Genomic DNA, 24259 nt, shown 5'->3' with positions numbered 1-24259 from the left:
ATTTGCGGCTGGAGTTTAAACCAACCCTCTCCGTGATACTTTACATAAAAGCAATAGTCAGTGTAAAAGTGACTACAAATTAAAAGCACGTCACAAATGATGGTACACACATCACAAGGAATGTGTAAGTTCTTTGTGAGCCTAGCACGCACAACTGGTGTTTTATATTGTTATGGGGTGTGTGTCCTCTGCCCTCTGTCCTCACACCACCTATCTATCTCTCTTTCTCGCTCATACGTATACATACCCACTTCTCTCTGTCTTTATTTCTTGTTATCTGTCTCCTTCTACTCAACATGTTGATGTCATCAGACTCTGATAGATATAGTACTGCATCTCCCTGTGGGGTAAAGTCCAGGCTCATGTCCTCATTTAATTCCTCTGTGGATACTTGAAAATAAACACTGATCCACATACTGTACCTTGTTAATCTGTGTACATCTTCAATCTGTACTCTGACTGACCAGAGTTGAATAGGATGATATGGGCCATTGTACTGTATCTACAGTATATTATAGATCTGCTCTGCTAGTATACGGCTGACTGGGGGTTGGATTATGGGTGACCGTCATTGATTATAGCAGTGCATTTACAGAGCATGAACCAATGCATCTAGCTACTGTCTATGCAATGTCATAGAGCAATAACAAAGCTGCATTTAGATATAGTATTCCAGTATGTTCTTTTTTTTTGAGACTGACCAGAAATCAATTGGATTTAGAGCAATGATGAATGGATCGTCTTCAGCATCAATATCTCCTCCATCTCTCCTGTCTGTTGGTGAGACTATCAGGCAGGTTTGCGCTGATGGAGCAGAAAGCTCTTATTTATTCCTGTAGACACTGTAGAGTAGCTCGTCCATGACCTATTTATATACCTGGGGAAGATCAAACAGACACACAGGCCGGCAGGAAGACAGCCATCGGTGTAGAATGAGATAGTTTGGTCTCAGGGTTAAGGCATTATCTATCCCTGGGAAACAGCAGAGTTAATGATCCATAACCAGAGAGAGGCCCAATAATTGATCAACGATGGATCAATAACAGTAAACAGGACCTGCTCACAGTGGGGTAAGCCTAGGGGTGGAGGGTCACAGAGCACAGGGTAGTCACCTGGGGTAAAAAACTTACCAGGCATTACACCAGGGGTGTTCTGTACCACTCAAAACTGTGTTAGCCAGCTGAGCTGAAGCTCTGGGACCAAACACCAGTCTTCAGGTTTCACACAACAGATGGCCAGCCCTGCTGCAGGGGGTTAGGAGAGCCACACCAGAGTCGACTGACACTCGGAGTGATGACCGCACAGGAGGCACCAACCAGCCGGAACTAAAGGTTTCAGGAGAGGAACAATGACTGACCAAACACATGACCTCAGCGTGGGGCATGGCCAATCCCCCCAAAAATGACCTACACACACTTATACACAGGAGAACACACACACACAAGCTTGCACAGGAACACACACTCGGGAACACTCGCACACGCATATACAACTACATGCACATACACACCACGCACGCACACACATACACACACTACGCATACACGCACATGCACGCACGCGCACACAGACATCAAGCACACACACTACGCCTGAGCGCGCATACACCGTCTGCCTGCATGGCTGCTGAGTCAGGCCTGACAGGGGATGAGTTGTCCAAACTGGGGGCCCAATGTGTTCTATATGTGTGTGAGTCAGAAGGGCAGCATGATTTGCATGTCAGAGAGATACAGGCCAGCTCATATCTGGCAATGAGAATTGCAGCATAAGCTGCAGAGCACACTGTAACAGCCATATTGAATGAATTAAATACTCTTAAAACACATGGTTGTTTCAACTATGAGAAAATAACAAACACACGTTAAAATGATCGAGGATAAAAACATAATAAATAATTACAAACGTTATGTATTTCCATTTTGGTCCTCAACTTTCAAGTTCTTCAATTCTGAATTCACAAAAGAAAAGTCACAATAATGCATTCATCTACAGATGTTTCTCCTTGACACAGCCTTCCAATTTTCTTAAGGAATTAAAAGATTCAAGCGTTTTCGCTCACTCCGAAAAATAACACACATTTACAGTAAAGGGCTCATTAAAAATACAAGGGCTCATTAAAAATACAAGGGACTATCACTAAAGTGTTGACGACACTCTAAAATGAAACCGTTATAAAATCTACAGAATTAAGTCATGAAACCTTATTCAATGAAAATAAAATGGTCTTAGTTTGGATAAAAATTAGAGTGCTCAAAACGGTTTATTTAGCTCGTTGTTTAAATGACCTAACGATCATCGCCCCCATATGTAGGAACGATTTCACCGGCTTATAACATGAGTACGGTCTCTAATGAGTACTTCCTGGACGTTGGGGCGGAGCGACTTGGCACACGTAGAAGAGTTACCGTTCTCCTAGCATCAGTATATCATGCTGGCATCACGAGCGTGGATTATTTTCTTCAAACTAAGAGTTCCCCTGCAAAGACATGCTAAACTTTCGGAATCTTTTTTTTTTTCTCACTCTAGTGCTTGATGATTAGTTGACAAGTTGAGTCAGGTGTGCTTGTCCAGGGTTACAATAAAAAAGTGAACTGTTGGGGGTACCGAAGGAACAGGGTTGGGAAAGTGTTTTTCCCAACATTGCAACCACCTTTGAAAAAATAAATACATAATTTGATGTATTATTTATACCAGCATTTATTTTCTAACTTTACACAGATACTGGTATGTTGAAAGGTATTGTGTAGGCTATATTTAAGGAAAAACGTTTAATAAAATAAAAATATATGTTGTTGGAATTACTCAATAGAGTCTGCTAAACTTAAATTGGTCTCTGCATTGCAATACACAGTATATATAGGATACTTATAGTGTTGGGTGGTAGAGAAATAAACTTTACTAGCTGTCTCATATAGACTGGGGTTGGAAATACTCAGTTGGGTCTCTACTAACCAAATATGGTTAGTTTTGGAGGGGGGCTGTGTTGCCCGGCCTGCTGCTGGCTTTTCATTGTTGGAGCTAGAAACACAAGCATTTTGCTACACCTGCAATAACATCTGCTAAACACATGTATGTGACAAATACAATTTGATTAGCTGGCTTTTCATTCCGCCCCCTCCATAGCCCCCAATGCAATGTACTGTAATAGACTGTACATGGTATACATACTGGCTTGTAGAGATAACTTTTCTACCTGTCTCAGCTGAGACTGAGCATTTCCCACCCCACTTTAGCTGAGACAGGTAGAAAAGTTATCTCTACAAGCCCAAATGTATCCTATGTACAGTCTATTACAGTGTAATGCATTGGGGGCTATGGTGGGGGCAGAGTGAAAAGACAGCAGCAGGCCGTGTGACAGTCCCCCCCAAAAAGTAACCATATTTGGTTATTAGAGACCCTACTGACGTTTTCCCACCCCACTTTAGCTGAGACAGGAGAAAAAGTTATCTCTACACCCCAATATTCTCAACATACCAGTGTCAACATAGTATTTTTTCATTATTGGTCTTTAAAAAAAATGTAAAATCATATTTTTCATTTGTTTTCATAAATTACCCATTGCCTTTCTTGTTGGCACAATAAAAGTGGCCATTGATTAAAATTCCATATCTTCTGAATGAGTTAACCACATTGCAAGGTTTCGTCATTACCATACTAACGTGACGTAATTTATGCTGCTGGCAGAATACTAGTCGCTGAAGCGTCTTGTGAGTGAAGAAGCATTTTCACAGGTAAGGAATGTTCGTATATGATAGCTAGCTAGTCAGCAGCCTTCCAATGTTTTGATGTGTCAATACAGGATTTGATATTAAACCATTAGCAACATCAGAACTTAGCTAGGTCCTGTCGACCCTCAGTTTGTAAAACCACAAAAAAAATGAGTAGCTAGCTAGCTAAGTGATTGGAATTGTTTACTTGCGGTAAAATAGCTAGTTAACGTTAACTATGCCAGTTTTGACAGATCATCATGTTATGAGTTATTGAATTAATCTTGCCCACTAATTTCCCGTTAATATGCCCTTTCAAAATGTGTAATGATGACCAATTAACCTAGCAACTTTTTTTTATTGATATTAACAGTGCAACATCCTATGTTGCCGAACATCTGAAAATAGTAGTGGAAAATTGTGTTTTATTGAGACGGCACACATTTTCCCAGTGTTTTTCCCCAACGGACTGCCATTAAAGCTAGTTAAGGAGGAAAATTATGCTTTTGCAGCCTGATTGGAGGATGCTTTAAGTACGAACCGGTCCACGGGGGACACAAGTATGTTACCGACTGGGCATGTCAAACCTAGACGATAGTGCAGATCTAGCGGCCACCATCGGCTTCCTAGGCTAGTTACACAGTCTGAAACGAAGCACTACAAAAACGTGGAAAGTTAATTTACAAGCCAGAATATTGAGTAAAAATAAATTTTACTCTACTGCATGTCTGTGCGGTTGGTCCTTCTGCTGGTGGAAATTGGAGACAAAAAATCTGCAGGAAAGTAGCTATTATTTACGATTACTTTTTAGAGCGCTGGTATTGCTGTTGACATTTTTATCATCTGGCACATGAGTAAAAAAATGAACACCGGCACGATCACGGTTAGTATGTATGCATTGCGTGCATGTACTGTACTTCTGTCTTGTGCACATGTCTTAGGTGATGAGTTAACAAATCGTGATAGCCACACACAGGGACCCACTGTTTGAAGTCTGTTTAATAAATGTTCCTGTGGATATACATTTCCACCTGCAGAAGGACCAACTGTCCAGACTACCTGTAGAGTAAGTTGACATTTTCGTTATTTAACTACTGGCTTCCAGCAGACTGTTCAGTTTTTTTGCAACCCAATTTCCAGCAACACTAGTGTGGCAATACAGCGTTGCTAAAAGCAGCTATGTTTGCACATGCAGTGTGCCCTTGAGAAAGTCAGGGGTTCGACTACTACAGCTAGAACAACCTCATAGTTATCAATAGGCTAGCTTGCAATTAATGAATGAATACATAAATAACTGAATGAATAAATAATTGACTATGGTCAAATTACAATACAATAGAAGTACTAGCTATCTATAATGTTACATCATGTTTATACAGCAAATCTGTCTACAAAATATAATTTTTCAATTTCTCATTATTTTACCCTTCCAGACCAACGCCTTTACCACAGCTGCCTTATTGCACTGCCAGCACCCCCTACAGGCTTCCTAACTCAGCGCTCACTGTCCCACCTTGCTGTCACCATGCTATTCCGTGGGGTCACAGCTCACCGCATCAGCAAGACCATCACCTTGTACCTGAACGAGACGGCACCACCTAATCCTTCACCTGGGCCTCCCATTGGGCCTCCCCTTGGCCCTCTGTCTGCCCTGAACGATGCAGCATGTACTCCACCAGCCCTTACCCCAGGCCCAACCAAGCCCCTGTTGCTAATGCTTCCCTGGTTGGGGTCGCGACCCCAGGCTGTGGCCAAGTACTGTGAGATCTACTTCCGTACAGGCTTCGACGTGCTCATAGTGGAGAGCGAGGTGAGGAATGGATTAAAGTTTAAAGAGGAAACGTCATACTCTCTCTGCTCTCCTTTCTGTCTAAAACACCTCCGATCCCCCCTCTGCTCTAGGTGAGTCAGTTCCTGTGGCCGCGTTGGGGTCTAGACTATGGAGCAAGGGTACTGGATGTCCTACAGAGTGACCGCTTTGTGTCACGCCCCTTACTCGTGCACGCCTTTTCCATAGGAGGATACACCTTCACCCAGTTGCTGGTGCACATGTCCCACGACACACAGAAGTACCACAGCTTAACTAAGAGGATCAAAGGCCACATCTATGACAGCCTAGTGCTGGGCTCACTGGAGAGGATGGCTACCGGTGAGTCTGGGGGTCAGGGATTAGAGGTTAAAGGTTATATACCGTCAGGTGTAACACATCTATGACAGCCTAGTACTGTCTAGTAGAGCCTGGTTAGGGGTTATAAAGCTAACCAGTGAGCTGACATTGTCCTCTCTCCTAAGGCCATTTAAACTTTGCGTGTGTATTTGATTATCTCCTCAGGTCTGAGTAAGAACTTGTTCCCCCGGCTGGAGAGCCTGGTTAAACGGGCCAGCATACTCTACTTCAGAGCCTTCAAATGCCACACGGTCGACTACTTCAACACTGGCATCAACGTCTTCAGGAACAACCCTGTCACCGCTCCCGCCCTCGTCTTCTTCTGCCAGAACGACGCGCTGTGCGACCCTGAGAGCATGGAGGAGATCATCGCCTACTGGAGGAAACGAGGGATGGAGGTGACGGACATGAAGTGGGAGGAGTCAACACATGCAGGCCACCTGAGACGACACCCCCAGGAGTACCTGTCCACCTTAGAGACCTACCTCCAGAGTCTCAGTATGGTCCCTCTCAAGGCCAAGATGTGACCCCAGGCAGGACTCACCCGACTGTGGTCCGGTTCAGAAACAATCCTTATTCCCATCCACTACCCCTTAGGCCCTCAGCATGGCCCACATCAAGGCCAAGTTACCACAGGACACAGCTATGGTCCAGTCCAGAAATAGCCTCTAGCCCAGTGGTATTCGATGCTTTTCAGCCGGGACCCCATTTTTGTAGTGAAAATTTCTCCCTACCCCACCACAAATCTAATGACAACCTTAAAATCAAATAACCTATATTTTCAAAATGAAAAGAAACCAATAAATAAATGTACTCAATATTTTATTTTTAAATGATCTTTCTCAACAACAACAAATAATATATACACTACCGTTCAAAAGTTTGGGGTCACTTAGAAATGTCCTTGTTTTTGAAAGAAAAGCTAATTTGTTGTCCGTTAAAATAACATCAAATTGATCAGAAATACAGTAGACATTGTTAATGTTGTAAATGACTATTGTAGCTGGAAAGGGCTGATTTATGGAATATCTACAGAGGCCCATTATCAGTAACCGTCACACCTGTGTTCTAATGGCACATTGTGTTAGCTAATCCAAGTTTATCGTTTTTGAAGGTCTAATTGATCATTAGAAAACCCTCGTGCAATTATGTTAGCACAGCTGAAAACTGTTAGTACCCGCAAAACACCAGCCTCAACGTCAACAGTGAAGAAGCGACTCCGGGATGCTGGCCTTCTAGGCAGAGTTGCAAAGAAAAAGACATCTCAGACTGGCCAATAAAAAGTAAAGATTAAGATGGGCAAAAGAACACAGACACTGGACAGAGGAACTCTGCCTAGAGGCCAGCATCCTGGAGTCGCCTCTTCACTGTTGACGTTGAGACTGGTGTTTTGCGTGTACTTTTTAGTGAAGCTGCCAGTTGAGGACTTGTGAGGTGTCTGTTTCTCAAACTAGACACTCTAATGTACTTGTCCTCTTGCTCAGTTGTGCACCGGGCCTCCCACTGCTCTTTCTTTTCTGGTTAGAGCCAGTTTGCGCTGTTCTGTGAAGGGGGTAGTACATAGCGTTGTACGAGATCTGCAGTTTCTTGGCAATTTTAAACGTAGAATAGCCTTCATTCCTCAGAACAAGAATAGACTGATGAGTTTCAGAAGAAACTGCTTTTTCTCTGGCCATTTTGTGCCTGTAATCGAACCCACAAATGCTGATGCTCCAGATCCTCAACTAGACTAAAGAAGGCCAGTTTTATTGCTTCTTTAATCAGAACAACAGTTTTCAGCTGTGCTAACATAATTGCAAAAGGGTTTTCTAATGATCAATTAGCCTTTTAAAAGGATAAACCTGGATTAGCTAACACAACGTGCCATTGGAACACAGGAGTGATGGTTGCTGATAATGGGCCTCTGTACGCCTATGTAGATATTCCATACAAAATCTGCGGTTTCCAGCTACAATAGTAATTTACAACATTAACAATGTCTGCACTGTATTTCTGATCAATTTGATGTTATTTTAATGGACAAAAAATGTGCTTTCTTTCAAAAACAAGGACATTTCTAAGTGACCCCAAACTTTTGAACGGTCGTATATATTTTATTAAAATGTTGGTGACCCCACTGCAGTTCCCCCACGACCCCGCTTAGGTTCATGACCCGACTTTGAATACCATTTCCCTAGCCCTTACCCCCTAGTTACTCAGGCTCCCCTCAACACAAAGATGTGACATTTTGCACTTCACTTATCTACAAATGACATGTTTGAGCACTGTAGGTATAGTGGGGATTTGTCTACACTTTTACATATTCTCGAAGAACGTCCTACTACAGTAACTGTTAAGCTGACCTACTACCCATTTCTATTATAATAAATGAGATACTTGTTTAGTAGACTTTTGGCAAAATAAGTAATTGTTTACAGATGTTTTGGAATTGCACCAGAAATGTAATGTAATATGTGATATAGCTTCTGAACTGTGAATGCATTACGTAGGTTACGTAGAACTCTGAATACCTCAACAGCACCATTCCATGGTGACAATCTAGTGCAAAGTGTATTGTGAAATGAGTTTATTATGAAAGACAAACACTGCTATGATATGTGTGATTGTATATGTTGAAAATAATCTATGCAATCTTAATGAATTTTTATTAAAATAAATAATGTTTTGTCAAGACATACTGCAACTCTTCAATGCAATGTTTTCCAACAGAAGTGCAATTTTTTTCCATAACTGGATAAAAACATGAATTGAGATGAAATTTGTCAGTTTCCATAACTTGATTTTCAAATATTTAGACTGGAAAGGATGCTAATTCTAAAATGTTCTATGTACAAGATGTTTACATGATTTGGTTCCAAGATTTAGTGAAACATTTTTTTTGCCAACCTTTGCATATCATTATCTTCCAGTACCACCCTGACCACGTGTGTTATTTATTATCATGCGTTCTATTTTTGGAGATCATTGTTAAAATAACATGAATGTTGGACTTTGTTTGACTCTGGTTGGTGGAAACATGCATGTTTGTTTAGAGGGATGGCGCAAAAGCCTGCACATACAGCTAGTAGCTTTGCATGATATATGCACGGTGGCAGGAATAAACTGACTAGTTGGTTCGCTCACTGTCATAACGTAGAAGAAGAGTTGCCGGAAATTACGGATTACAACTTCCTTTCAATTCCAAGATGGCTGCCCCACTGGGAAAACGTGTGTTTCCCATTTGAACAAATTAGCGTTTACCATGCTTTCATACAGTTTTCCTATTCTTTTGATAAAATTAGCAATATATTGGAAGTAAAGATTATTTGTTTGGATAGTTTAGAATTATCTGTGGCGAGTATACATTTGGAAGTGTTGGAAAGAAAGTAGCTAGCTAGTTTGTTAGCTTGCCAGTGTGTTTCATTGGTTGACAGGCTAACAAAAAGCAACAGTGATCAGAACAAGAAACGTAAGGTCTTAGCCCAGAATAAGCCATGTCAGCCCTTACAATATTCGTCCGGAGTTTGCCAGCAGATGCATCTAACGACCGCCTGGAGGAGATATTCTCTGAGATTGGACCTGTGAAGCACTGCTTTGTTGTCAAGGAAAAAGGTGAGACGGCTACTAGCTAGCTAACTTTGCTAATTTGTCATCTTTGTAAAATTGTGCTGATTATTTCAACTTCATCATGTTATGAAACTACAAAATGCCAGACCCTGTCATGCTTTGTAATAATATTAATCAATATGTGTGAAAAGTTAAACAACAGTCTGGCATGTGGTCCTTTCAGGTGCAGAGAAATGTCGGGGGTTTGGGTATGTCACCTACTCCATGGAGGAGGATGCACAGCGCGCTGTGAGAGAGGTGAAAGACTATGATGGACAGAAGATCAACGTGTCGGTGGCCAAGAAGAAACTAAACGACAAGAAAAGGGGAACAACAGGTTTGTAAAACTTGTGGATGCTTAGTTAGTTATGAATTAAGTAGGTACCTAAATAACAATCTTACATTTGTGATGGTGAAATTAGAGTTTCAAACATGTATTGTGGTCTTGTCTTCTACACAGCCACGGCACCAAAAGAACCAGTACCACAAAAAGAACAGAAATCTGAAGGAGGCTTAAAGAAAAACAGAAGGAAAGCCAGACTGATCATCAGGAATCTCAGTTTCAAGGTATGAAACACATAAACACTCACACAGATACACAATATTTCTCTTTGTCCTCCACTTTGTGTGAGGATGCTTTATTGTCTGCAGTTAAGAAAATATGTAAGATGTTTTATTGTCACATACACCAGATGTGTTCTTTTACAGGGTCAGCCATAGTAGTACGGCACGCCTGGAGCAAATTAGGGTTAAGTGCCTTGCTCAAGGGCACATCATCATTGTCGGTTCAGGTATTCGAACCAGCAATATTCCGGTTACTGACCCAACACTCTAACCGCTAGGCTACCTGCCGCCTAGTTAGTTGTGAATGTTTATGTCTTATGTTTCCACAGTGCTCGAATGAGGATCTGAAGCAGACCTTTGCCAAGTTTGGGACTGTTCTGGAGGCCAACATCCCGCTCAAACCAGGTACAGACTTCACTTTGAGGCCCTCAGTAGCTCAGTCGGTAGTGCATGGCTCTTGTAACGCCAGGATAGTGGGTTCTATTCCCGGGGCCACCTGTACATAAAAAATGTATGCACGCATAACTGTACGTCGCTTTGGATAAAAGCGTCTGCTAAATGGCACACATTCCATTACTTTGAGCGAATCACCACCCAACCACACTAAGCACGGTTGAGCCTTGGTTCAATCACCACCCAACCACACTAAGCACTGTTGAGCCTTGGTGCATTTTGTTGCGCAAAGACAACTTTAATGTCAATAACATGTTTTCTATCTGGTGGCTGACCATTCCTCACTCTGTTCATCTTTAGATGGGAAGATGAGGGGCTTTGCATTTGTCCAGTTTAAGAATGTCTTGGAGGCAGGAAAGGCCTTGAACGCCATAAACCTGAAGGAGATCAAAGGTGAGACTTTAACCTGCTGTGTGTGTTTGTATGTCTGAGAGAGACGGACACCTTTTTCTGCCCTGTGAATATCTCGCATAAAGATGGGGAGCATCTCAACAGTCTACTGTAGCTTCCTCTACTCTGATCAAGTCATTCTATCCTCTATCCTTTACAGGAAGGCAGGTAGCTGTGGATTGGGCTGTGGCTAAAGACAAGTTTGTTGCTACTCAGCCAGGAGCTAAGAAAGAGGAAAAGGTCGCAGCAGAGAAAGCGGCACCTGAAAGTGACTCTGAAAAGGAGAAGGTGGAGGTAGATGAAGAGGAGGAGGAGGAGGAGGAGAAGAAGAAACCAGTAGCACATTCAAAGAACAAGTATGAGCTTTTGCAGTCTTAATTTGTATTTCTGCATGTCCTCAGTTTATTGAACTAAAGTGAATGATGGGCTGTAAATATTTAGACCAGGGGTGTCAAACGTATTCCATGGAGGGCCTAGTGTCTGCAGGTTTTTTTTTCTCCTTTCAATTAAGCCCTACACAACCAGGTGTGGGGAGTTCCTTACTACATTTACATTTTACATTTAAGTTATTTAGCAGACACTCTTATCCAGAGCGACTTACAAATTGGTGCATTCACCTTGTGATATCCAGTGGAACAACCACTTTACAGTAGTGCATCTAAATCTTTTAAGGGGGGGGTTAGAAGGATTACTTTATCCTATCCTAGGTATTCCTTAAAGAGGTGGGGTTTCAAGTGTCTCCGGAAGGTGGGGATTGACTCCGCTGTCCTGGCGTCGTGAGGGAGCTTGTTCCACCATTGGGGTGCCAGAGCAGCGAACAGTTTTGACTGGGCTGAGCGGGAACTGTGCTTCCTCAGAGGTAGGGAGGCGAGCAGGCCAGAGGTGGATGAACGCAGTGCCCTTGTTTGGGTGTAGGGCCTGATCAGAGCCTGAAGGTACGGAGGTGCTGTTCCCCTCACAGCTCCGTAGGCAAGCACCATGGTCTTGTAGCGGATGCGAGCTTCAACTGGAAGTCAGTGGAGAGAGCGGAGGAGCGGGGTGACGCGAGAGAACTTGGGAAGGTTGAACACCAGACGGGCTGCGGCGTTCTGGATGAGTTGTAGGGGTTTAATGGCACAGGCAGGGAGCTTGTTCCACCATTGGGGTGCCAGAGCAGCGAACAGTTTTTTGACTGGGCTGAGCGGGAACTGTGCTTCCTCAGAGGTAGGGAGGCGAGCAGGCCAGAGGTGGATGAACGCAGTGCCCTTGTTTGGATGTAGGGCCTGATCAGAGCCTGAAGGTACGAAGGTGCTGTTCCCCTCACAGCTCCGTAGGCAAGCACCATGGTCTTGTAGCGGATGCGAGCTTCAACTGGAAGTCAGTGGAGAGAGCGGAGGAGCGGGGTGACGCGAGAGAACTTGGGAAGGTTGAACACCAGACAGGCTGCGGCGTTCTGGATGAGTTGTAGGGGTTTAATGGCACAGGCAGGGAGCCCAGCCAACAGCGAGTTGCAGTAATCCAGACGGGAGATGACAAGTGCCTGGATTAGGACCTGCGCCGCTTCCTGTGTGAGGCAGGGTCGTACTCTGCGAATGTTGTAGAGCATGAACCTACAGGATCGGGTCACCGCCTTGATGTTAGTGGAGAACGACAGGGTGTTGTCCAGGGTCACGCCAAGGTTCTTAGCACTCTGGGAGGAGGACACAAGGGAGTTGTCAACCGTGATGGCGAGATCATGGAACGGGCAGTCCTTCCCCGGGAGGAAGAGCAGCTCCGTCTTGCCGAGGTTCAGCTTGAGGTGGTGATCCGTCATCCACGCTGATATGTCTGCCAGACATGCAGAGATGCGATTCGCCACCTGGTTATCAGAAGGGGGAAAGGAGAAGATGAGTTGTGTGTCGTCTGCATAGCAATGATAGGAGAGACCATGTGAGGATATGACAGAGCCAAGTGACTTGGTGTATAGCGAGAATAGGAGAGGGCCTAGAACAGAGCCCTGGGGGACACCAGTGGTGAGAGCACGTGGTGCGGAGACAGATTCTCGCCACGCCACCTGGTAGGAGCGACCTGTCAGGTAGGACGCAATCCTAGCGTGTGCCGCGCCGGAGATGCCCAACTCGGAGAGGGTGGAGAGGAGGATCTGATGGTTCACAGTATCAAAGGCAGCAGATAGGTCTAGAAGGATGAGAGCAGAGGAGAGAGAGTTAGCTTTAGCAGTGCGGAGAGCCTCCGTGACACAGAGAAGAGCAGTCTCAGTTGATTGACCAGTCTTGAAACCTGACTGATTTGGATCAAGAAGGTCATTCTGAGAGAGATAGCAGGAGAGCTGGCCAAGGACGGCACGTTCAAGAGTTTTGGAGAGAAAAGAAGGGATACTGGTCTGTAGTTGTTGACATCGGAGGGATCGAGTGTAGGTTTTTTCAGAAGGGGTGCAACTCTCGCTCTCTTGAAGACGGAAGGGACGTAGCCAGCGGTCAAGGATGAGTTGATGAGCGGGGTGAGGTAAGGGAGAAGGTCTCCGGAAATGGTCTGGAGAAGAGAGGAGGGGATAGGGTCAAGCGGGCAGGTTGTTGGGCGGCCGGCCGTCACAAGACGTGAGATTTCATCTGGAGAGAGAGGGGAGAAAGAGGTCAAAGCACAGGGTAGGGCAGTGTGAGCAGGACCAGCGGTGTCGTTTGACTTAGCAAACGAGGATCGGATGTCGTCGACCTTCTTTTCAAAATGGTTGACGAAGTCATCCGCAGAGAGGGAGGAGGGGGGGAGCGGGAGGAGGATTCAGGAGGGAGGAGAAGGTGGCAAAGAGCTAGGGTTAGAGGCAGATGCTTGGAATTTAGAGTGGTAGAAAGTGGTTTTAGCAGCAGAGACAGAAGAGGAAAATGTAGAGAGGAGGGAGTGAAAGGATGCCAGGTCCGCAGGGAGGCGAGTTTTCCTCCATTTCCGCTCGGCTGCCCGGAGCCCTGTTCTTACTAATTAGTTACCTTAATTCATCAATCAAGTGAGGAGCGAAAACCCACAGCCACTCGGCCCTTCGTGGAATGAGTTTGACACCTGTGATTTAGACCTACGCTACATTTATCATGTCTGAATTGGTCTTCTTTGGCCTGACTTTGTCCTTTGGTTCTGAGGACTGGAGTACTACAGCCAAGTTCTTGTTGAACTGTTGTGTTTAACAGTCCTCTCTACAGAGTCAGCTCTAAGCCAGCTCAGCAGCCAGACAGCCCATCAGAGCACGAGAGCGAAGAGGAGGATGGAGAGGAACATGAGGAGGATGAAGATGCAGAGTCTCAGGAGTCAGATTGCGATGAAACAAGTGACCTTGGGTCTGATAAAGATGATGACGAAGATGATGAAGACGATGAGGATTCTGGTATGAATCGGTTGTGTTGTGATTAAAGTGTGTATGCTCCACCGTGCCCTCCGTTTGAACCCCTCTGACTATTCTCCCTCTCTCTGGTCCTCTCTTGCTCTCTCTGTCTCTCTCTTTGACGCTCTGTTCCTCTCTAGATAGTGCAGCCAACAGGAAGCCCCTCCCATCAGATATCAATCAGGGCAAAACCATCTTCATCAGGAACCTGTCGTTTGATACGGAGGAGGAGGGCTTAGAGGAGGTGTTACTGCAGTATGGAGAACTGAAGTACATCAAGATCTGCCTACACCCAGACACTGAACACTCTAAAGGTATAGTCCTGGCTCCAACACATCATTCTCTCTCTATCTCTGACTCACTCCCCTCTTAAAGTTAACCAATGCGATGAAGTGATTCCAGTCAGAAGATAGAGGTCTATATTTTAACATTGAATCATGATTGTGTTGGTTGGTAATGGTTGTTGACTGTGTTGTTGTGTTTGGTCAGGTATTGCATTTGCTCAGTTCACGTCTAAAGAAGCAGCAGAGAAATGCATTGCTGCTGCAGAGGACGAGTCAGAGGTGAGACGGAATAGGATGTTAAAGTACTAATATATTCTCTACGTACATCTCTTCTGATGAGTTTTGAATTGATGTTATCTATGTTTGGGGGTAACATGTTTGTGTGTGTCTGTCTCAGAGCGGGGGTATCCATGTGGATGGTAGGAAGCTGAACATTGCAGCGGCGGTGAGCAGAGAGGATGCCGTCAAACTAAAGGACAAGAAGGTTAAAACTCAAACAGGGACCAGGAACCTCTACCTGGCTAGAGAGGGATGTAAGTTACTTCTCCTCTCCTCCCTTTTCCTCTCCTCTCCCCACCCCTCCATCTCATCCCTCTCTCTCTCTCTCTCTCTCTCTCAGTGATACGGTCAGGAACGAAGGCAGCTGAGGGTGTTCCAGCAGCAGACATGGCCAAGAGGACCCGAGTGAGTACTTCCTGTTTTTCAACCAATCAAAGCATCAGAGTGTTGTCTTACAACCAATCACAACACATTGTGTTGGTAACTGAGGACTTGTGTCCTCAGTGTATGTTTGTTTGAGGAAGGCCAGAGTGTGTGTACATTTCTTAACTCTCTCCTCTCTCCTGTGTTAGTTTGAGGACCTGAAGCGGACCAAGCTACGGGACATTAATGTGTTTGTATCTAAGACCCGCTTGTGTGTCCACAACCTGCCCAAATTTGTAGACGTCAAACAACTACGACAACTCTGCCTGAAAGCTGCAGGGGGTGGCAAGATGGTCCGCATTACTGAGGTAAGAAACTACTACCACATTTCCATAGCTGTTTCCATCTGATTAAAATCTATGTCATTAGGTCCTCTCATCTCTCCGGGTGATCGGTTAGTGACCACCAGGTAGCACTATTGTCCTATAAAGTTGTCTTGTCCATGTTGAATGGCCTTTCATTTCTCTTTACAATCTCTCTCCCCAATTTTCTCCCTTTCTCTTCTTTCTTTGTCTACCATTTGTCTCTATTCTCCCTTTTCTTTTCCTCTCTATCTCCATCTGTATGCCCCACCCCCCACCTCTGTCTCTCGCTCTCTCTCGCCACCCAGTGCAGGGTGATGTATGATAAGAAGCCGGAGCGTGGTCAGGTGTTAGGCCGGTCACTAGGTTACGGCTTTGTTCAGTTCCAAGAACATGAACACGCTCTGAAGACACTACGATACCTCAACAACAACCCTGACATCTACGGAAACACCAAGGTGTGTGTGTGTGTGTGTGTGTGTGTGTGTGTGTGTGGCGCTGTGTCATTGTTGATCTGTGTGTTATGCACACACACACGAGTCCAGAGCACATCTTTACCCTTGTCCTGGACAGAATGCAGCTGTGTTTGAGAGTGTAAATCCCAGGTTATGTTTCTGAATGTTGTCTTTGCCTCCAGTAGCTGATGTCAGTAACTGTAATTTATATCGGAACAACATTGGATATGGACTCAAACATTGTAGTCATCAATATTGAGGAGAATGTTGAATTACACATACTCATGTTTGGTTTGGCAACCTACAGCATGTGATCAATATTGACAGTTTTCTTGCTAAATGATGAGAATGTGTTATTGAAAAGACTATTGTTATTCGTTTTTTTTTCTTGTGTGGTGTCGGTCTACAGAGGCCCATCGCTGAGTTCTCTCTTGAAGATGGAAAGAAGCTGAAGATGAAAGAAATGCGACAACAACAAGTCAAGGTGTGTCTCTCTTCTGTGTGTGTGTGTGTGTGTTGGTTTGTGATGATTAAAATGAAGAGTAACAATTTTCTCTCCATGGTTACCAGGAGCGTTTCAAGGGGCGGGGCCCTCAGGGAGGAGGGAAGCCGCAGTCTGGAGGCAAGACTGGACCTCAGAGGTGTGCGTCTAAACCCCAGAGTGCCATGGTAATGAAGGAGGGGCCAGCGAAGACGCAGACACAGTCGTTACCATCCGGCCAGGGCAGAAAGGATGGAGGTATGACGCTGTACATTTTTGCCCTAACCCTGAATATAATACAAACAGCTCATCAATTCTGGTGGAAGTGTTATTTTCCCCCCTTTTTCTGTTTTTGTTTTTGCTTTTTTGTTGTTTCTGACATTTCTCTCACTTTTCTTTCTCTCTCGTCTAGTACCTCCCCCCCAGCCACAGGCCCAGACCCTGTTCCATGCCCAGACTCAGCCACAGGACCAGAGGCAGGGCCGGCAGTATGCAGGCTTCCAGACCACCCCGGTTCTAGAACATGTAGAACTGGAGGATGGAAAGAAAAGACGGAAGGTTCTAAGCCTACCTTCTCACCGTGGCCCAAAGATCAGGTAACACACATATACAGTTGAAGTCGGAAGTTTACATAAGGTGGGGGAAATAAGTATTTGATCCCTTGCTGATTTTGTACGTTTGCCCACTGACAAAGAAATGATCAGTCTATAATTTTAATGGTAGGTTTATTTGAACAGTGAGAGACAGAATAACAACAAAAAAATACAGAAAAACATGTCAGAAATGTTATAAATTGATTTGCATTTTAATGAGGGAAATAAGTATTTGACCCCCTCTCAATCAGAAAGATTTCTGGCTCCCAGGTGTCTTTTATACAGGTAACGAGCTGAGATTGGGAGCACACTCTTAAAGTAGGAGCACACCCTTAAAGGGAGTGCTCCTAATCTCAGCTTGTTACCTGTAAAAAAGACACCTGTCCACAGAAGCAATCAATCAATCAATCAGATTCCAAACTCTCCACCATGGCCAAGACCAAAGAGCTCTCCAAGGATGTCAGGGACAAGATTGTAGACCTACACAAGGCTGGAATGGGCTACAAGACCATCGCCAAGCAGCTTGGTGAGAAGGTGACAACATTTGGTGCGATTATTCGCAAATGGAAGAAACACAAAAGAACTGTCAATATTCCTCGGCCTGCGGCTCCATGCAAGATCTCACCTTGTGGAGTTGCAATGATCATGAGAACGGTGAGGAATCGGCCCAGAACTACACGGGAGGATCTTGTCAATGATCTCAAGGCAGCTGGGACCATAGTCACCAAGAAAACAATTGGTAACACACTACGCCGTGAAGGACTGAAATCCTGCAGCGCCCGCAAGGTCCCCCTGCTCAAGAATACATATACATGCCCGTCTGAAGTTTGCCAATGAACATCTGAATGATTCAGAGCACAACTGGGTGAAAGTGTTGTGGTCAGATGAGACCAAAATGGAGCTCTTTGACATCAACTCAGCTCGCCGTGTTTGGAGGAGGAGGAATGCTGCCTATGACCCCAAGAACACCATCTCCACCGTCAAACATGGAGGTGGAAACATTATGTTTTGGGGGTGTTTTTCTGCTAAGAGGACAGGACAACTTCACCGCATCAAAGGGACGATGGACGGGGCCATGCACCGTCAAATCTTGGGTGAGAACCTCCTTCCCTCAGCCAGGGCATTGAAAATGGGTCGTGGATGGGTATTCCAGCATGACAATGACCCAAAACACACGGCCAAGGCAACAAAGGAGTGGCTCAAGAAGAAGCGCATTAAGGTCCTGGAGTGGCCTAGCCAGTCTCCAGACCTTAATCCCATAGAACATCTGTGGAGGGAGCTGAAGGTTCGAGTTGACAAACGTCAGCCTCGAAACCTTAATGACTTGGAGAAGATCTGCAAAGAGGAGTGGGACAAAATCCCTCCTGAGATGTGTGCAAACCTAGTGGCCAACTACAAGAAATGTCTGACCTCTGTGATTGCCAACAAGGGTTTTGCCACCAAGTACTAAGTCATGTTTTGCAGAGGGGTCAAATACTTATTTCCCTCATTAAAATGCAAATCATTTTATACAATTTTTGACATGGCATTTTTCTGGATTTTTTTGTTATTCTGTCTCTCACTGTACAAATAAACCTATTAAAATTATAGACTGATCATTTCTTTGTCAGTGGGCAAACGTACAAAATCAGCAGGGGATCAAATACTTTTTTCCCCCACTTGTACACTTAGGTTGGATTCATTAATACTCATTTTTCAACCACTCCACACATTTCTTGGTAACAAACTATAGTTTTGTCGAGTTGGTTAGGACATCTACTTTGTGCATGACACAAGTAATTTTTCCAACAATTGTTTACAGACAGATTATTTAACTTAGAATTCACTGCATCACAATTCCAGTGGGTCAGAAGTTTACATACACTAAGTTGACTGTGCCTTTAAACAGCTTGGAAAATTTCATAAAATGATGTCATGGCTTTAGAAGCTTCTAATGGGATAATTGACATAATTTGAGTCAATTGGAGGTGTACCTGTGGATGTTTTTCAAGGCCTACCTTCAAACTCAGTGCCTCTTTGCTTGACATCATGAGACCTCCACAAGTCTGGTTTATCCTTGGGAGCAATTTCCAAAAGCCTGAAGGTACCATACCACATTCATCTGTACAAACAATAGTACGCAAGTATAAACACCATGGGACCATGCAGCTGTCATACCGCTCAGGAAGGAGACGCGTTCTGTCTGCTAGAGATGAACGTACTTTGGTGCGATAAGTGCAAATCAATCCCAGAACAACAGCAAAGGACCTTGTGAAGATGCTGGAGGAAACAGGTACAAAAGTATCTATATCCACAGTAAAACGAATCCTATATCGGCATAACCTGAGAGGCCGCTCAGCAAGAAAGAAGCCACTGCTCCAAAACCGCCATAAAAAAGTCAGACTACGGTTTGCAACTGCACATGGGGACAAAGATCGTACTTTTTGGAGAAATGTCCTCTGGTCTGAAACAAAAATAGAACTGTTTGGCCATAATAACCACCATTATGTTTGGAGGAAAAAGGGGGAGGCTTGCAAGCCGAAGAACACCATCCCAACCGTGATGCACGGGGGTGGCAGCATCATGTTGTGGGGGTGCTTTGCTGCAAGAGGGACTGGTGTACTTCACAAAATAGATGGCATCATGAGGCAGGAAAATTATGTGGCTATATTGAAGCAACATCTCAACACATCAGTCAGGAAGTTAAAGCTTGGTCGCAAATGGGTCTTCCAAATGGACAATGACCCCAGGCATACTTCCAAAGTTGTGGCAAAATGGCTTAAGGACAACAAAGTCAAGGTATTGGAGTGGCCATCACAAAGCCCTGACCTCAATCCTATAGAATATTTGTGGGCAGAACTGAAAAAGTGTGTGCAAGCAAGGAGGCCTTCAAACCTGACTCAGTTACACCAGCTCTGTCAGGAGGAATGGGCCAAAATTCACCCAACTTATTGTGGGAAGCTTGTGGAAGGCTACCCTAAATGTTTGACCCAAGTTAAACAATGTTAAGGAAATACACTCAATTAGTATTTGGTTGCATGTAATCTTCTGACCAACTGGGCATGTGATGAAAGAAATAAAAGCTGAAATAAATCATTCTCTCTACTATTATTCTGACATTTCACATCTTAAAATTAAGGGGTGATCCTAACTGACCTAAGACAGGGACTTTTTACTAGGATTAAATGTCAGGAATTGTGGAAAACTGAGTTTAAATGTATGTGGCTAAGGTGTATGTAAACTTCCGACTTCAACTGTACCTTATCACAATGTAACCCAAACTAAACGGGATCATTTTCGTTGCGCAGGGCGCGTGATAAGGGGAAGCAGCAGCAGCAGCCTGCCCAGCTTAAGAAGCCCAAGAACCGGCCCAGCAGGAGAGAGCAACAGGGAGGATCGTCACTGGAGAAACCTACACAGCCCAGAACAAAGGTTACACTCGCGCACACACACGCATTACCCATGTCTGCATGTCGTGGCCCCAAGAACAGGTAATACATTGAACTGACTTCCATTGTTTTCCAGAGCGCTAAGGGGGCCAAGAAGCAGTTTAGGAGCCAAGAGGATGACCGCTTTGACAACCTGGTTGAACAGTACAAGAGGAAACTGATGGGCGGCAACAAGACCACAACCATCAAGAAGAACAAGTGGTTCAACAGTTAGTTGTATGTGTGAGAGAGAGAGCGAGGCTGTTTTTTGGTATAACACAATAACTTTTTCCTTATGTTGGTTTCTACATCATTGACATGTTGAAACAAGGATATGATGGTTGGAATAACATTGACCCATGAACTGTGTATAATGACGTAGAGTCCGGCGTAGTACACTGTCTTATGTCTGTGTCCTCATGTTATACACAACGTGTGGTGTGCCATCAGTGGTAAAGGAAAGCTAAGAGAAGGAATATAATTCACTTCCTGAATTGACCCCGACTCTGACAGACTGCATCAGCTGGAAGCACATGTTAAACAATGTGTGTGTTCTTCACAACAGATGCTGATGCTTTACTCTGTACTGTGTTTTATGTTCATGTTAACTATTGGTCAATAATAATGTAAAGAATATCAGAATTTTTATTAAAGAACTTACAAAGACAGACTAAATAAACTATGTTAAATGGTCATCTGTGATTCAAGAACATTTTTAAAAGAATCCATACATTTTGGTTACATCCACATAAAAAAAAAAAATGTATTTCACCTTTATTTAACCAGGTAGGCTAGTTGAGAACAAGTTCTCATTTATAATTGAGACCTGGCCAAGATAAAGCAGTCGACACATACAACAACACAGAGTTACACATGGAATAAACAAACATACAATCAAGTAGAAACATCTATATACAGCATGTGCAAATGAGGTAGGATAAGAGCGGTAAGGCAATAAATAGGCCATGGTGGTGAAGTAATTACAATATAGCAATTAAACACTGGAATGGTAGAATGTGCAGAAGATGAATGTGCAAGTAGAGATACTGGGGTGCAAAGGAGCAAGATAGATAAATAAATACAGTATGGGGATGAGGTAGATTGGATGGGCTATATACAGATGAGCTATGTGCAGTGATCTGTGAGCTGCTCTGACAGCTGGTGCTTAAAGTTAGTGAGGGAGGTAAGAGTCTCCAGCTTTAGTGATTTTTGCAGTTCGTTCCAGTCACTGGCAGCAGAGAACGGGAAGGAGAGGTGGCCAAAGGAAGAATTGGCTTTGGGGGTGACCAGTGAGATATACCTGCTGGAGCGCGTGCTACGTGTGGATGCTGCTATGGTGACCAGTGAGCTGAGATAAAGCGGGGCTTTTCCTAGCAGAGACTTGTAGATGACCTGGAGCCAGTGAGTTTGGCGACGAGTATGAAGCGAGGGCCAGCCAACGAGAGCGTACAGGTTGCAGTGGTGGGTAGTATATGGGGCTTTGGTGACAAAACGGATGGCACTGTGATAGACTGCATCCATAAACCCACACAATGTTGATATGTGTACTAAAACCCCTTACCTTTAAACATGAACCCCTCACTGAACCCTCTCTGGCTGGGACATAGAGACATCAACTTTGACCTTTACTGCTGAGGTAGGCTACCATCCCGTCTCAGCCTGGCTCGAGTGGCAGAGGCCACTTCACACCTCTGTGTTAGGGACCAGATTGCCAGTGAACTCAGTCATCTGACTGGGACCCACCGATCACAGGCCATAGCTGGTGGGGTTACAGTCCCTCACTTCTATCTGAACCCTTTAGTTGCATTCTGGAGTCGAGCTTGAGAACACCTGTGTAAACTCCTGGGCTCCATACCAGCTAGACCTCCATGTGGACAATCCTCCATGCTGGACATACTGTGTCTGGACAGGGCTTGACATTAACTTTTTTTACTTGTCTGAAAGCTGAAGTCACCATGGGCCAAAATGGAAGGCTGCTCCTCTCTGATCCCATGTATCATACAGTATCTCCTGCCACTTAATCCCCCACAAAGTAAAATACTGCACTGATAAGCTACTGTATGAAACACGTGGTCTGTCAACCCTCCATCAGCAGAGCTACTGGGTATGCAGGCTTTTCATCCAACCCTGCTCAAACATTTATCAAAGTCCTCTTGTGCAACTGATTGTTTTTTACAATGTGGTGCGTTCAAGCAGGGCTGGCGCAAAAGACTGCACACCCAGTAGCTTCTGGAATCTCCAGGAGGATGGTTGGCCGCCCTGCAACATTAATTAATTACAAGCAAATACTTTCTATGTCTTAATAAAATAATTCCCTTGTTCAATGAACCAGGGATCAAATGGCTAAGGTAGGCGAGGTAGCCAACTAAGATGTTTATATGTAAAGGTTAAAATATTCAGTGTTCAGGGGAGATCTTGACAGCATATGAGTTACAGTAGGGAGAAAGAGAGACACAGCTGCATCTGAGCTCTCACATTTTTCAACATGTTTTTTACAAAAGATAAATTTGGATTTAGATAAACTTTTTTTTTTGGCAGGGACATACAGTGGCAAGAAAAAGTATGTGAACCCTTTGGAATTACCTGGATTTCTGCATAAATTGTTCATCAAATTTGATCTGATCTTCATCTAAGTCACAACAATAGACAAACAATGTGCTTAAACTAATAACACACAAATTATTGTACTTTTCTTGTCTATATTGAATACATCATTTAAACATTCACAGTGTAGGTTGGAAAAAGTATATGAACCCCTAGGCTAATGACTTCACCAAAAGCTAATTGGAGTCGGGAGTCAATGAGATGAGATTGGAGATGTTGGTTAGAGCTGCCTTGCCCTATAAAAAACACTCACAAAATGTGAGTTTGCTATTCACAAGAAGCATTGCCTGATGTGGACCATGCCTCAATAATTCTAAGATTAAGAATTATTGACTTGCATAAAGCTCGAAAGGATTACAAAAGTATCTCTAAAAGCCTTGCTGTTCATCAGTCCACGGTAAGACAAATTGTCTATAAATGAAGAAAGTTCATCACTGTTGCTACTCTCCCTAGGAGTGGAGTTTGCAAAAGTGCACCTGGATGTTCCACAGCGCTACTGGCAAAATATTCTGTGGACAGATGAAACTACAGTTGAGTTGTTTGGAAGGAACACACAACACTATGTGTGGAGGGAAAAAAAGGCACAGCACTCCAACATCAAAACCTCATCCCAACTGTAACGTATGGTGGAGGGAGCATCATGGTTTGGGGCTGCTTGGCTGCCTCAGGGCCTGGACAGCTTGCTATCAATGAGGAAAAAATGATTTCCCAAGTTTATCAAGACATTTTGCAGGAGAATGTTAGGCTATCTGTCCTCTAATTGAAGCTCAACAGAAGTTGGGTGATGCAACAGGACAATGACCCAAAACACAGAACTAAATCAACAACCGAATTGCTTCAACGGAAGAAAATACGCCTTCTGGAGTGTCCCAGTCAGAGTCCTGACCTCAACCCGATTGAGATGCTGTGGCATGACCTCAAGAGAGCAGTTCACACCAGACATCCCAAGAATACTGCTGAACTGAAACAGTTTTGTAAAGAAGAATGGTCCAAAATTCCTCCTGACCGTTGTGCAGGTCTGATCCGCAACTACAGAAAACGTTTGGTTGAGGTTATTAAATCCAAGGGTTTACATAATTTTTCCACCCTGCACTGTGAATGTTTACACGGTGTGTTCAATAAAGATACGAAAACGTATATCATTTGTGTTATTAGTTTAAGCAGACTGTGTTTGTCTATTGTTGTGACCTAGATGAAGAGCAGATCAAATTTTATGACCAAT

General features: G+C 44.1%; 2 protein-coding genes across 6 annotated transcripts; both read left to right on the top strand.

Moving 5' to 3' along the window:
- Positions 1-3668: 3668 nt before the first annotated feature.
- LOC115152053 (uncharacterized) lies at positions 3669-6694 on the top strand. 4 transcript variants are annotated; one of them, XM_029696526.1, is made up of 5 exons: positions 3669-3731; positions 4745-4773; positions 5141-5517; positions 5610-5856; positions 6040-6694. In XM_029696526.1, exons 3-5 carry the CDS (start codon positions 5233-5235, stop codon positions 6399-6401), a joined length of 894 nt encoding a protein of 297 aa, XP_029552386.1. In that variant the 5' UTR covers positions 3669-3731; positions 4745-4773; positions 5141-5232; the 3' UTR covers positions 6402-6694. The 4 variants fall into 4 exon arrangements, with proteins under 4 accessions (XP_029552386.1, XP_029552385.1, XP_029552389.1 ...); XM_029696525.1 differs by having other exon boundaries at positions 4649-4773; XM_029696528.1 differs by lacking the exon at positions 3669-3731 and adding an exon at positions 3739-4590.
- Positions 6695-9038: 2344 nt separating this feature from the next.
- Positions 9039-21128, top strand: rbm28 (RNA binding motif protein 28). Of its 2 annotated transcripts, none has more exons than XM_029696524.1 (18): positions 9039-9465; positions 9644-9796; positions 9920-10026; positions 10353-10428; positions 10777-10869; positions 11027-11222; positions 14031-14212; positions 14350-14523; positions 14699-14772; positions 14891-15026; positions 15113-15177; positions 15345-15503; positions 15806-15955; positions 16362-16436; positions 16523-16691; positions 16846-17029; positions 20314-20437; positions 20531-21128. In XM_029696524.1, exons 1-18 carry the CDS (start codon positions 9348-9350, stop codon positions 20666-20668), a joined length of 2373 nt encoding a protein of 790 aa, XP_029552384.1. In that variant the 5' UTR covers positions 9039-9347; the 3' UTR covers positions 20669-21128. The 2 variants fall into 2 exon arrangements, with proteins under 2 accessions (XP_029552384.1, XP_029552383.1); XM_029696523.1 differs by having other exon boundaries at positions 14019-14212.
- The last annotated feature ends 3131 nt before the right edge of the window (positions 21129-24259 follow it).

This window comes from Salmo trutta, chromosome 17 (assembly GCF_901001165.1).
Source record: "Salmo trutta chromosome 17, fSalTru1.1, whole genome shotgun sequence".
In the NCBI taxonomy this organism is placed as follows: Eukaryota; Metazoa; Chordata; class Actinopteri; order Salmoniformes; family Salmonidae; genus Salmo; species Salmo trutta.
Note: the sequence above shows the minus strand (reverse complement) of the source record. Positions and strands in the feature narration are given on the sequence as shown.

Coding starts and splice junctions, on each gene's coding strand:
- LOC115152053 (XM_029696529.1), top strand. CDS start 5,233: ATGCTATTCCGTGGGGTCACAGCTCACCGCATCAGCAAGACCATCACC. Junction 5,518..5,609: donor TGCTCATAGTGGAGAGCGAG/GTGAGGAATGGA, acceptor CCTCTGCTCTAG/GTGAGTCAGTTCCTGTGGCC. Junction 5,857..6,039: donor ACTGGAGAGGATGGCTACCG/GTGAGTCTGGGG, acceptor TTATCTCCTCAG/GTCTGAGTAAGAACTTGTTC.
- rbm28 (XM_029696523.1), top strand. CDS start 9,348: ATGTCAGCCCTTACAATATTCGTCCGGAGTTTGCCAGCAGATGCATCT. Junction 14,213..14,349: donor TGAAGACGATGAGGATTCTG/GTATGAATCGGT, acceptor GTTCCTCTCTAG/ATAGTGCAGCCAACAGGAAG. Junction 20,438..20,530: donor CTACACAGCCCAGAACAAAG/GTTACACTCGCG, acceptor ATTGTTTTCCAG/AGCGCTAAGGGGGCCAAGAA.